Source organism: Myotis davidii, unplaced genomic scaffold (genome assembly GCF_000327345.1).
Source record: "Myotis davidii unplaced genomic scaffold, ASM32734v1 scaffold399, whole genome shotgun sequence".
In the NCBI taxonomy this organism is placed as follows: Eukaryota; Metazoa; Chordata; class Mammalia; order Chiroptera; family Vespertilionidae; genus Myotis; species Myotis davidii.
In genome coordinates this window covers 327196-341393 of record NW_006292094.1, presented here as the reverse complement: position 1 = coordinate 341393, position 14198 = coordinate 327196, and the positions used below count along the sequence as shown (strand labels likewise).

General features: G+C 50.2%; 1 protein-coding gene across 2 annotated transcripts in view; it reads right to left on the bottom strand.

Moving 5' to 3' along the window:
* The window catches only part of DOCK2 (dedicator of cytokinesis 2), a 365121-nt gene that overhangs the window by 43884 nt on the left and 307039 nt on the right, over positions 1–14198 (bottom strand). For both annotated transcript variants that reach the window (XM_015565082.1, XM_006765379.2), the window contains exons 33-34: positions 4777–4925; positions 2106–2191 (exon numbers count right to left, since the gene is read on the bottom strand). In XM_015565082.1, coding sequence (XP_015420568.1) covers positions 2106–2191; positions 4777–4925 — 235 coding nt within the window. The remainder of the gene's footprint in view (positions 1–2105; positions 2192–4776; positions 4926–14198) is intronic.

Below are 14198 nucleotides of genomic sequence, written 5' to 3'. Positions count from 1 at the left end.
AGTCTCAATACCCACCGAAGAGCAGGTGGTAGGCTACTCCTTGGACACAGCGGCTTTTGTGCTCTAGGTGTTTAGTGAGGGCTGTGCAGGTACAGGAGGCGGTGGGGCCCGCTGGGATGCTGCTACCTGGGGCTCCATTCTGCCTGCTTGGTGGGACCAGAAGGGTCCTTGTGAAGGTTAAAGCAAGGCCTTCGGTTTGCTTTTGTTGTTAAAGTTAAAATACTCAAAGAAGATTAGAGGAAGCATCCAAAATTAGAGTTCCATCAGATAATAATACAAATCAAAGAATCTACAATTAGGGGGGCATTTGGGATGTCTGAGTCACATTCCTAAACCAGGGGAGAATTCTTGGGGGTGGGAGGTAGGAAGTTAGCAACTTCCATGACAGAAACTGAGAGTGCACTTATTGAGCTTTTTACCTGTGGTGTGCCAGGTGCTTTATCGTTATTCTGTTTTCAAAGTAACCCCAGGAGGCTTATTCTCCCCATTGCACAGATGGGGAGAATAGGCCAAAGATGTCGCAGGCAGGGCCCAATGCCCTGCAGCTGCCAGGAGATGGAACCAGGGAGAAAACCCAGTGTCTTTCTCCAAAGATACGCACGTGGACAATATGCACATGAAAAGTTGCCCCATAGCCTCAGCCATCAAGGAAATGCAAATCAACACCTCACACCCGCTAGGACTGCTGTGGTCAGCCAGACCCACATTAACGCATGTTGAGGAGGTTGTGGAGAAATGGGAGCCTCATGCACTGCTTGTGGGAGAGTGAGTGATGCAGCCACTGGGGAAGAGTCTGATGGTTCCTCAAAAGGTTACATGTCGATTCCCACATGACTTAGCAAATTCACTCCCAGGCGTCCTCCCAAGAGAACGGCAAAAATATGTCTACACCAGCGGTTCTCAACCTGTGGGTCCCGACCCCTTTGGCAGTCGAAAGATCCTTTCACAGGGGTTCCTAAAACCATCCTGCATATCAGATATTTACATTATGATTCATAACAGTAGCAACATTACAGTTATGAAGTAGCAACGAAAATAATTTTATGGTTGGGTCACAACATGAGGAACTGTATTTAAAGGGCCAGAAGGTTGAGAACCACTGGTCTACACAAACCCTGTGCATGAATGCTCATAGTGGTATCATTCCTAATAGCCAACAAGTGGAAATGAATGAATGTCCATCGACACATGAATGAATAAACTAAATGGGTATAGCCAAACTGGAATATTATTTGGCAAAAAAAGTGAATTACTGACACATGCTATAGCACAGATGAACCTTGAAAACATGCTATGTGAAAGAAGCCCATCAAAAGGACCACATATTGCATAACTCCATTTATACAAAATGGCCAGAACAGACAGCCTATAGAGGCAGAAAGTGGAAAGGAGAAGATGGCTAAGGGGTAAGTGGTAAGGGTTTCTTTCAAGGGGTAACAAAAAGATGCTAAAATTGATTGCAGTCAAGGTTGCACAGCTCTGGGAATATACTAAAAGCCATTGAATTGTACACTTAGGTGACTTGTATGGTATGCAAATTATAAGCTGTTAAAACAAAACTAAACAAAACAAAACAATCACTTGTCTCCAAGTCCAGTGCTTCTGGGAGCTGTGCCCTGTCTACGGCTGGGTCAGGCAGAGCCAGGCGTGGGTCCCAGCTTGTCCACTCACTGACTTGTCCTTGTTCCCTTGGGCAAGAGACTTCCTGAACCTCAGGGCCCCCTCTGCGAAGTAGGGACCAAAGAGTAAACTCGCTTCAACGAGCCAATGCAGGCAGGGTGCTGAGCATGGCATCCGAGCACTGCACGTGTGCGGACGTGATGCTCATGATCAATATCTGTCATAGATTGAAAAGGAAGACAGGAGAACAGCGAGAATCATTCCGCAGCCAAGATCATGAAGATGAACGTGTGGGTAGACTAGTTCCCTCTTCCCAACAGCAAAGTTTCTTTCTATCTCTCCCATTCGATCACCATCAAAACAGTGGCCACTCCAGCGAGGGCTGTGAGGTTTCTCCCCACACGGGAGTTTCCTCCGTGCCCCTGAGCCCCCAGGCTGGCCCCCGGGGGAGGACAGAGCCCTGCAGCCCTGGGCACTGAACTCACATGGACTCCAGCAGCTGCATGTACTGCTCGTCCCCTCGGCCGCCTTCCACCTCGTGGTCCAGCTTGAGGATGATTTCGTTTTCGAACTGAAGAAGGCAGAGACGAAAATCAACAATCACATCGTTAGGAGGATGGACGTTGAAATTAGTTCATTATTTTAACCAAAAGGTTAGGGAGGACCCATCACCTCCCAGGTTTAGGGCTGGACCTGCGAATGCAGAATGAAACAGGGTATTACGTGTGCCTTTTGGGAGTTCCCAGAGAGTGAAGAGAGAAGGTAGATGGTAAGGGCTGTAGCACAGAGAGGGCATGAGAGAGAGAGAGAGAGAGAGAGAAGGGGAAAGGGAGAGAGAGCAGAGAGTCAGGGGCGGGGCCCTCCTGATTAGAGATGTCAACTGTGCTGAGACTGGGGCAGAAGTGGGCTCTGATGTCAGGCCGTCTGGCTTTGCCTCCTCCATTCCCTCCACCACTGGAGAAAAAGGAGTAGGTCTTTCTAACCCTCAGTCATAGTTTGAACCAGGGCTCAGCAAACATTCTCTGCAAAGGGCCAGAGAGTAAATATTTCAGGCTTTGCTGGTTGGTCTGCCCCACCTATTCTCCTCAGCTGTTGTGGCCCAAAAGCAGCCTTAAATGGTCCGAACAGATAGGGATGGCTGGATTCCATAAACCCTGGATTCCATAAACCATGGTTTATAAAGCAGACAGATCTGCCCTGTGGGGCCACAGCGTGTCATCCCCTGTAAATACAATTGGGGCACTATAGCCCGGGCGGTTAGGGGGCAGGGAGACGGCATGTGCAAAGCCTCCGGAGCGCAGGGCCAGGTGTGCACCGGGCCGGCCTCTGTCCTCTGGCAATGACGGTTGAGGTTATTGTTACGCCTGCTGAGCCGTCCTAGAAAGCAGCTTTGGGGAGAAAAGCAGCATTTTTCTTGTCTGAGTTGCTCAGTGGTGGATGCTGGCACGATTCCTCAGGCGATGAACTCTCCTTTGGAGCAGAGGTGCTGATGGGTAAATAAGCACTTGACTGGGGGTCACAGAAGCGCCTGCTGGGAGGGAAATTACAGGGTGACGGGGGCGGGGGGCGGGTGGTGCGGAGCCGAGTAACAAGGCCGTCTGGATTTCAGACCCCAGTTCTGGGGTTCATCCTGGATCCAGCCATCGGGACTGCTTGGGGCTCGTGGGGGCCTTGCCTCCACCCTTTCCTGGGCCACTTCCTCTGAATCAAACGGCCATGTCCGGGCTGCTCATCCCACAGCTGAGCAACCACCAAGCGCAGCAGCTGCTGCCCACCGGGAAGCTGCCCCATTAGTCAGCCTGATTGTCCTGTCTCTTTTGATAAGAGAGGAATGAAGAGAAGCAATCGGGGAACATGCTTAGAATGAGCACACGTCCGGAATGAGGAGCCCAAGGCTGACCCCGTGCATGGAAAACAGAGGGGTGCCCGTCACGGGGCTGTCACAGTAAGGAAATCCTTTAGGGCCAGAAAATCACTTTGCAGGCCAGCCTCTGAGGACACGAGGCCACCAAGCACCTGCCTGGGCCTAACCCCGAAAGGCCTGGAGCTCGTCCCTCTTCAGGACCATCGCACACCTGTCCCAGGCCACCTCCTGAGCCAGCTGGTGCCCACACCTTTGAGGGGACGTGTGAAGGGCACAGGGCATGAGAAAAGGCTGGAGAGCTTGACTGAGGTCAGGCAAGGAGGGCCCTGAATGCAGGCTGAGGGTTAGAGAACCAATGAGCTGGGGTGGGGGTGGGGGGCGGTCAGATGCCTGAGGGACTTTAGGAAAAACTGTTTGGAATCTGCTGCCCTTTAAGTACCCATTTGAAGAAAAATTATCTGGGGGCAAGACATGGTATAGAATGAGGCAGAAATTCTGGGGAGGAGGGGAGAAGCCCAGTTGGGGGTAAATGCAGGAGAGAAGGTGGGTCAGGGAGGACAGGAGGGTGAGACCTGAGGGCACCACCAAGGCAGCCTTGCAGGGCCTGTGAGCCAGCCTCTCTACACTGGGTGAGCCTCCTGTGGAAGTGGGTGTGTATCCCACTGTCAGAAGCTTCTAGAGTGGCTGGGCCCAGAACGTGGTCCCCATCCTTCACGTTTGGCAGGATTGTCACTGAAAACACTGGCCCTGTGACCTCGCTTTACACAGCTGCTCACTCCCTGCTTGCTGGGGAAGCCAACCATTCCAAGGGGGGTCCACGGGTGCCCCTGAGCGACAGGCCTCTGACCCCATCAGCCTTTGGTGCATGGCTGAGGGTGACACCAGGCAGGGTCTCTCTAGAATCTAGACAACACAGATCTTCTGAGTCATCCCGGAAGAGGAAGCGCCAGCAGAGGCAGGCAGGTGTGAGATGGGCAGGGGGAGGGGAGCCTTTGGGTATGCCTTGGGGAACACTAAGGCAGGGAAGCAGGATTCTCACATGATTGAGAAAGGAACCCAGCGCATGCACAGCAAGAAAGCACATTTTAATCTTGGCCTCGGGCAGGAGAGCGTGATAAAATACAGACCAAATCCGATCTGCCAGCTCATTCTGGGCTTGGAGCGCTGTCCCCACCCTGCCTCCCGTCAGGCCTGGGATGGAGCCGGGCAGTTGGAAGGAGGGAGCATGATGAGGAAATGCGCGGGGGATTAGGAATGCTGGCTGAGTTTCCAGCCTCGTTTTTTTTTTTTACCTTTTTGAAATCCCCACTCTTTTGATATTCACACAGCATCATGTCGAAGAAGATGGGGATGGTGGCTTTGCGGAGCTCGGCCTCGGGGATGAGTGTCATCTCTAATATAGGGCCGACCATGCCCGGGATGAAGCAGATCTTGTTCTGGCCTGGAAGAGAAGAGGGGCAGGACTCCTCAAACAGGCTGCATGATGGTTGTCCTTGTTCAGACCGCGCCTGGGGTAATGGTAAAGTGAAGGAGCACGCTGAAAACAATAGTTCACGCTCGTACCGCTGTTTCCCCGGAGCCAGGCACCGTTCTGAGCACTTTACATACATTAACTCCTGCAGGAGACGCATGCATCATCCCCACGAGCTCGTTATTAAGGGCGATAACAGCGGGGTGGAAAGCACGCCACTGTTTACAAGGGTTTCCACCTGCGTCGATCTTCGCAAACAAGGCCCGGACCGGAGCATGTTAGCGACGGTAAATTACAGGGCCATGGAAAGTAAGCCTGCCTGCAACAAGCCGTGTTCTGAGATTTGGAAAACATGCTTTTATCAAGTGTTTCATGAAACAAGAAAAGGAAAAATTGCTGCTAAGAACCGGCTGTCAGAGTGCGGTCGGTGGAAGAGTCTGGGTTAAAGTGTTGCTCTAGGGCCAGAGGGGCCGCAGCTTCTCCTTTCTGCCTCATTTCTGGCCACTCCTGAGCCCCTCCCCTCGCCCTTGGCATCCTAGCCACGCTGACCTATTGCAGTTCCACAAACTCACCTCGCTTCCTCCACTGCCAGCCCTGTGCACACCTTGCTCCTTGGTTGATAATATTTTCCCTGCTGCACCCCAACACCCCACCTTGTTACCACCTGGCTTCCCCTGGGTGGGTCCCACGGGATGGATGTGCTGAGCACAGCCCCCCACCACATGCCCAGCCCACCCCCGGCTGGTCAGACACACCTACACTGGGTCCTTGTGTTCCATCTTCTCACCCAAGTTTGCAACGATGTCATTTCTTTGTGGAATCATTTTTTAAAATGTATTTTTATTGATTTCAGAGAGGAAGGGAGAGGGAGATAGAGATAGAAATATCAATGATGAGAATCATTGATTGGCTGACTCCTCCATGTCCCACACTGGGAATCGAGCCTGCAACTTGGGCATGTACCCTGACTGGTAATTGAACAGTGACCTCTGGTTCATAGGTTGATGCTCAACTGCTGAGCCATGCCAGCCGAGCTGTGGAATCATTTGACAAATGTCTGTCTCCCCCACTAAGAGCTTTGTGATAGTAATAACCATGTCTGTTCTCACCATTATATCATTGGAGGTGAGCACAAGACATCTATAATAATAAAAGCGTAATATGCTAATTAGACCAGACATCCTTCCGGATGTGTGTCCAGAAATGTCCTTCTGGATGAAGCTGGGGCTGCAGCTGCGGGATGGAGGCAGCTGCAGCTGCAAAGGGTGGATCCAGGCAGCCGCTGTGGCTCTGAAGGCCTACTCTTGCACGAATTTTGTGCATCGGGCCTCTAGTAGTAGATATTCAATAAATGCCCATTGAAGAAGGAAATACAATTGTTGAACTGCTGCACTCTCTAGCTCTGTGATTTGGATATGCATCTTATAAAAGTGCAATAGCAATGCCCCCTGTAGAGAAGACTATGTGAAAATATGTGTGTGTGTACTCAGCATAGCACCTGGAAGAATCAGTGCCCAGGCAGTGTGGCCCAGTGGCTAAGGGCACTGCTTTCGTAGCTAGGTTGCCCGACTCTGTTCACTGACTCCACCGTCAACCAGCTATGTGATATTGGCCAAGTTGTCTCATCTCATGGGGCCTCAGTGTCCTCATCTGTAACATGGGAGAAGAATAGTATTTATTTCATAGGGTTGTTGTGAAGAGTAAATGACTTATTAGGTAGCAAATGTCCAGGACAGTGCTTGGCAGGTGGCACACTTTATATAGTGTAAGCTGCTGTGGTTATGTTTGGCCAAAATGAACTATGAATGGCAGCCTTGCTGAGCAGAACTGAGCCCAGTTCTCAGCACAGACATCGAACTGGCAGAGAGGGGGAGGCAGATGGGCCCTTGGGGACCTCAGGACACCCCAGGGAGCGAGGGCAAGCACATCCAAGCCAGCCTATCGCTGACACTGACACCCGGAGTTTCATCAGCAGCTTCCTCTTTCTCCCCCTGAGGTTCAGAGCCAAGAGCCATTCTCCCCACTGTCAGGACTAACACAGGTGGTCTCCCCCTGGGGCAGAGAGCTCCCGGGCACAGAGGCTCGGGTAGTATGGCATGGAGCCTGGCGCTGTGGCTTTCAATGAAAGCTGAAAAAAGGAGACAAGAGGAAAGGCAGCAAAAAAACTGCATTTCCATTCCGCCTAAATGGGGCTTAATGTTGAAGTATTTCCCCAGAATTCAGATAAAAAAGCATCATCCTAGGGATCTATCCAGTTAGTGAGAATGAAATGGTGAAGTCAGGCAGAGTGAGTGAAAGATAAAGACACTTTCCCAGGATATCAGCTTCATTATATGATGCATTTGGATTGCACTCGAGCCTCAAGTCCTTGTTTTTGCCCAAATAGGAAAAAAAAAATATCTTACTTTCTTGCAGCTTTATAGTAATTGCTAATCTAGGTTTCTGATTTCGTCCTTCAAGATCCTTTAAACCCACAGTGGGCTTTTAAAATTCAAAGTCGAGTGCGGTAATAAGTAGAAGGTAAATGGGAAACTGTCAGATAAGCCACCACGGAATAGAGAAATTGCTTATGCAACAAAGGCCTTAGAATACCGGAGGGCACTGGGTATGAGAAGGATGTATTAAGGGGGCTTAAAATAAAGAGCAGGCAAGCCATGGACCAGCGACTTCTTAGAGCTGCATTCTTTGCAGTCAGTTGATATTTAGAAGAATAGGAAGAAAGGAGAGAGGGAGATGCTGATCTCTGAACACGGTGTGATCTCAGTGGCCCCTACAATGCCCCATGGAGAAATTTTACTCGTTTACATCAGATATGGAATTTTAGCACAACAGGTTTTGTGTTTAGGCAATCCAACTATGTGCGTGTCTTCATATACATAGATGCACAGGTGTGTGTGTGTGCACGCACACACACACACACACACATACACACAGAATACATTTGTGGCTAATGGAGTGCAAACTCATTTTTTAGGGGAAAAAATCCTCATTCAACAGACACCTGCTGCTATATTTGAAAAAGAAAAAAAGGAAGGGAATTGGTGAGAGGGTCTTTTTCATATAATGGAAGCGGATTCTCACTGGGACCAGATGCCAATTAGAAAAGGCTTTTTAAAATGCCAATAAGCCAGCGGGATAAATGCGAACGCCGAGCTGCGCAGGTTGGGGAAAGACGCAGCGATGAGGCACAGGAGCTTCAGAGGTGGGTGGAAGGCAGGCCTGTGTCCTCTGGCCTCGGGACAATCTCTGAGGTGGCCTCTTCTATAGCCCCTCTCAGGAGGAGATGGTGAGAATGAATGCCAAGGGTCTGAGGGCACTGAGATGATCTTGCAAAATAGGAAGAAAGAAGGAAGGCTAAATGAAAGGGAGGGGGGGGAGAGAGGGGGGAGACCACCGGGACCTCGTGAGAATGGAGTTAGGCAAGTCACCAGCTGCATGAGGGATGGGATAGAAGGGACACTCCGGCTGAGATATAGGGCTCTCTGGTCCTGGCACAGCCTCGGAAATGAGCAGGAAGGAGGGCAACTAGGATCCCTGGATTTCCCAGTGCTGTGGCCTCCTGAGGACTCTGAAAGAAAGCTGGGCTGGTCAGCCAAGGTCACGCATTCAGCTCAAACTGGGAGGGAAGAACCCAGATCCCTGGTCCCTCAGCACTGCTTGGAGATGGGCAGTCAGCTCTCTCTCATCACCCAGAATGTGCCCTGCCCCAGGCCCTGCAGAAGCTGAGCCCCACGACCTGGTGTCTGTTGAATGAGGATTCCTCCCCTGCCTCTCTATGGCTGTGTGGGCTCCATGGCTGTGTGGGCTCTGTGGCTGTGTGGGCCCCATGGCTATGTGGCATGCCTGTGGGTTACCTTCCCTGAGCCTCTGTTATCTCATCTGTGAAATGCAGGTACTAATATTCCCTGCCTGGTAGAATTGTTGAGAAGCTTAAAAGACTTAATATAAACAAGGGCTTTGCATGGCGCCTGCTCGTTAGAGAGGCTCCGTAGTGTCCACACTGGCTGTGATGATGATCTTGGTGACTGTCAGTGCCATGAGCTCAGCCTGTGCTGGGCTCTTGGAAAAGCATGAAAGACACGCGCCAGCCTCATGGAGCTGGCTGTGGCTTTTCATGAACTTCCAGGCCAGTCAGTTTCTTTGTTCCCCTCTGGGGTAAAGAGCTGGCCTGGGGAGAGGGTCAGGATAGATGTATCTTGCCTCCCATGGCTGACATTCACAACTCTGCAACCCCTCTCTATCCATCTAAATACTTTATAATCTGTCCTGAAAGGCAGGTGCAAAGCCTCAATCTGTCATGTTGAGCCACAGTTTACACCTTCCATGGTCTGCTGCTCTCAGCATGGGTCCTGCAGGCAATGCTCCCTCTCCGCTGACTACCTTGTTCTCTCCCCTGCCTGCCCTCCCTCCATTGATTCCCACTCCTCTGGCACACACTCACCCAACTTGGGCCTGCACACACACCCTCCTCTGTCCACCATGCTCTTCCCTCCCTCTCCCTGACACCTTCCCCACTGTGAACCTACCCCCCACAGGGCCCCCTCCCCACAGGTAAACCCTACTATTGTGTAAGGTCATTCTAGCCCATATGGAAGCCACCAGCCACATGTGTACTTTGAGTCCAAGTTGAGATATGCTATAAGTATATAAACCCGACTAGATTTCAAAGAACGAGTACTAGGGATAAAAAGGTAATATCTCAATAATGTCTGTGTTGATTATATGTTAAAATAATAATACTTTGGGAAATGGGGTTAAATATAATATATTATTAATATTAATTTCACTCTTTCTCTTTTATTTTTTAAAAATGTGGACACTAGAGCGTTTAAATTTAGATGGTGGCTCACATTCTAGTTCCATGGGGTGGTGCTAGTCTGGAGCACAGGGCTCGTCTCTTCCTCAGGGAGGCCATCTTCGGCTCACTTGCTGTGTGTGGGGGGGTCCTTTATAGACTCTCTGGGTGCCCCACGCTTCTGCTCTACAGTTATTTCCCATTTGCAACCACCATTCAATAGCTCTGCAATGAGTATGTCAGTATTCAGTGTGACCATCATGAGTCCCTGAACCTCTCACCCATTTTCAGTAGTAGCCTGCACCACCGGCACAGTGCTTGGCATTTAGAGGCACGTGTGTTAGTTTCCTGTTGCTGCTGCCATGAATTACCACACACTTAGTGGCTTAACACAACACAAATTTGTTACCCTATTAGAGGCCCAGTGCATGAAATTTGTGCACAGGTAGGGTCCCTAGGCCTGGCCGGCAATCAGGGCCAATTGAGGCCTCCCAGCTGCTGCCCGGGAGCCTTCCTTCATTGTGCGCTACCCCCTGGTGGTCAGTGCACGTCAAAGCAAGTGATCGAACTCCCCATCTCTTGGTTGAACTCCCGAGGGGGCACTTTGCATATTAGGCTTTTATATATACAGAATACTTCTGGAGAGCAGACGTCAGAAATGAGTTTCACTAGGCTAAAATCAAAGTACAATCAGGGCTGAGTTCCTTCTGAAGGGTCTTAGGGAGGATCAGTTTCCTTCCATTTTCCAGCTTTAAAGGGCACCAACATTCCTTGGCTTATGGCTCCTTCCTCCCTCTTCAAAGCTGGCAATGTAGCTTCTTAAAACCTCTCCTGCCCCCCCGCCTCCCTTTTTCACTTATAAGAACTCTGTAATTGCATTGGTTGTACCTTGATAGTCCAGGATACTCTCACCATCGGCAAGAACCTTAACCTAATCAGGCCTGAAAAATCCACTTTGCCACTTAAGGTAATATATGCACAGGTTCCGGAAATTAGGGTGTGGACCTCTTTGGGGAGCTATTATTCTACATACCACAGTGCTCAGTTTTTGTTCATAAGTGAATAAATGAATGAATGGGTGGATGGGTAGATAGATTGATAGATAGATGCTTCTCTAATCCCATTTCCTATTTTTTCCCAGCAGCTTCTTCCCAACCCCAGGAAGCCATGCTTGCTTAGGCTGGTTGCTCTCCTGAAATGCTTGCCCTTTCCCTGTGGGAAGAGCTCAGGAGATTTATCTCAGTGCAGTGGCAGATGCAATGGCGTGAGCACACTCCGCCTATACAAGCTTCCTCGGCACACCAGGAAGTGGCAGCGCCCGCCTGAGTAAGCCCCCTAGAGCCCCTACATAGTACCCTATCTTTCCTACCATTGGTTGCCCTAAGGATGGTGTAAACTTCTGATTGGTCTGGAATGTTATATATGTTGCTGCACTTAAACAATAAACTCAGATCTGCGTCTTGAACCGGTCTCCGGAGTCGGGCATGCTTCGTTAGGACTCCGTCGGCCTCACCCCCGCAGGACCCCCTGCCTCATTCCCCCCTTTCTTTTGGTCCTGACATGGGCCACTTAGGGGTCTAACTCAAGAGTCCTTTATCCTGATGGAGTCCTTTATCCCTCCTTGTTGTCCTGACGTATCTCCCATTTGCCTGAACTCCTGAGCTTTGCCCACATATTTCACCTTCAAGAACATACTCTTGGTTTGACCTTTAATTCTTAGTTTGTTCTACTTGTAGCTCTAGATGGTGGCTCTTCCTGGCGGGACAGGGACTGCACCTCATACTTCTCCAACTCTCCCTCCCTACCCTGGAGTTTAGTGCCACGCTGGGTGCTCTGTAGATGCTTAAAAAGTAATGACCCAGTTGCTCTCACAGCTCTGCCAGAAGCAGCCTCCCACAAGTGAGGCCATGACACCAGCCGCTGGAGTTTGTTAACACAGTTGCCGGATGTTAATGTGGGGTGAATATGGGGTGTTCAAGTGCAAAGTCATTTTGACAAAATGTGCATTGCTTTACCCCAAGCAGAAACAAATGTTAGGATGCTACACTCTCAGGGAAAGTACATTGCATTTGGCATCTTCCCAGGACCCAAAACCACAAATGGCATTAACCCTTTAGTGGCAGGTCCCAGAGCAACATGTGGTCCTTCTCCCCATCAAGTCTTCCCTGCACCTACCATATCTCACAAAAGTACACGCGCACACACACACACGCACTTAGTCTAGACTTTCCCCTGAAGAATGTTAAATAATCTTCAAGCCTGAGATTATTGTTGCAATTAGCTATCTCCTAATCACAGGCTTGCTCAAATTTTTCCTGATGAGAAGAAGAGGATGATACACTGATGATCATGGTGATGATGCCCTGATTGCTTTGGGTATTAAAACAAAATTGAAAACCTAACATGCGTTATGATCTACTCATTATCAGGAGTCTCTGAAAAACATGGTAAGTTTGCTATTTCACAGCCTTTGAAAATAATATGCATATTCTGAAATAAAATTCCTGTCAGAGCATTGGACTTGGGGGTCAAGGTTCTTTCTGCTCAGCTGAGACAGTGATTTGTTGTTGACCTTGGGAATGTCCTTGTGCCTCTCTGGGCCTCAGTGACCTCCCCTGGAAAATCGGGGGTTGAATGAGAGGATGTGGCAGTGACGCAGGAATAGACGTCTGAGTACCGTGGCTAAATGGGTGGGTGCTGGTTTGGTGCTTCCTCCGGAGCTGCGCCTGCATCTTTATCATGTGACCTTGTCTTTGGGGCTTTGAGTGGACACTGCACATTCAGACGTCTTTGGGCAAAAGAACATGTTGTGCTCATTGAATTTGTCCCACTCTCGTTTGGTTTAACTGGAAAAAAAGTGTCTTCCTGAAGCCCCAGCAGGTGTGTTTCTGCTGATTCTCATCAGCCGGAGCTGGGTCACAGGGCGTCGCCTGCTAGAGGACATCATTAACCGAGCAAATTATGATCATGAAAGACTGGGGCTCAGGTATCCAGGGAGAAGGGAGAGAAGCTATTGTGCGGGCACTCAGTGTTGGCTACAGACAGCTTCTGAGCTCCACCCTGTCTGGGCTTCTCCAGAATTGCACCTGGAAACCTGTCATTACCCAACTCCGCCGTGTTCTCACTGCACCTGCCCCCAGGGCACACAGGGATTCCTCCTGGTTTGGATTAGCAGGTTCAGCTCATTAGCATGCGGGAGGAAGATGCTAATGCCAGGGTGGGGTGGGGTGGGGTGGGCGTGGGTGTGGGCATGGGGAACCGTCCATTCACCCCGCCTTTCTGTTCTCTTGTCCCCAAGGGAAACGGGCAGGGAGGAGCTGCCAGGTAACTAACGAGCAACAGGCAAATCCCTTCAGGCTGATGATGTATTTTCCTCTTCCTGGGAGGCCAGGCCAGGAGGGAAGGTGGGTGGCCTTGTCTGTAAAAGCAGCGTTTGCTCGTATCTTCTGCAGTGGACATCGGCGGCTTTGTCTGACCTCTCATAAGCGGGGAAACATTTTATTTTGAGAAACTCTGCCTCCCTCAATGGATGTGGGTTTGGTGGGAGCAGCAATGGAGAGGCCAGCCAAGGAATGGAGTCCCCGGGAGACTGGATCCTTGGCAGAGATGCAGGAATGGAACATCCTGAAGGCAGTCACCACCTGCCCTGTCCTCCATAGCCTGGTTCTATTTATCCTTCCCATAAGTAAGGATCCAGGCAACCTCAGCCAGTGTCTGGTTCTTGCAACCCCCAAACCCTGACAAGTATGTCTTTTCATTGCATTATTCATCCTGCAGGGGTTCGCAAGCAGCAATGAGTCTGTGATGCTTCAGGACAAACACTCAGGCCAGCGTGCTTGTCCGTATCCCCTCTAATCTGCTCTGTGACCTTGGCCGCACCTTTCTCTACCTCTGAGCCTCCGCTTCCTCACTGGGAAAATGCTGGGTTAGACCACAACTGTAGCTTCAAACTATCATCTGAAGCGCTTGGGATTTCTCCCCAGAAAATCCGCAGGGGGCCACGTGGGAGCCACCTATTGTAAGGACAGTGGGGCCGGAACCCACTTCAATGACAATAGCTCAGCTTCCATCCAATTTACATACTGAGCATGAAATATTTTTTATTGGTCCTGGGCTAAAAATAAACGTTTGAAAAATGCTGGACAATATGATCTCTAAAGGGCCCTTCCAGCTCTGATATTCTGTGATTCTAAGCAGGTGGAATATTTGGTAACATCTTTTCATTCATCAGCATAATTGGGAGCGCAGGAAAGCCTGCCAAAACACCCTCTATATCTAAATAAAATCTTGTGTGTGCAAAACAACGACAATGAAGGACATTCAGGAAAGAGCGGGCTGTGTGGAGAGCTGCAGGCAAACAAAGCGCAGGTCCGGGCTGTGCTATTCTGGCAACGCCAGGGTCCACTGGGGCTGGGGGCATGCTCTGAGCTGGTTGTGATGTCCTGGCC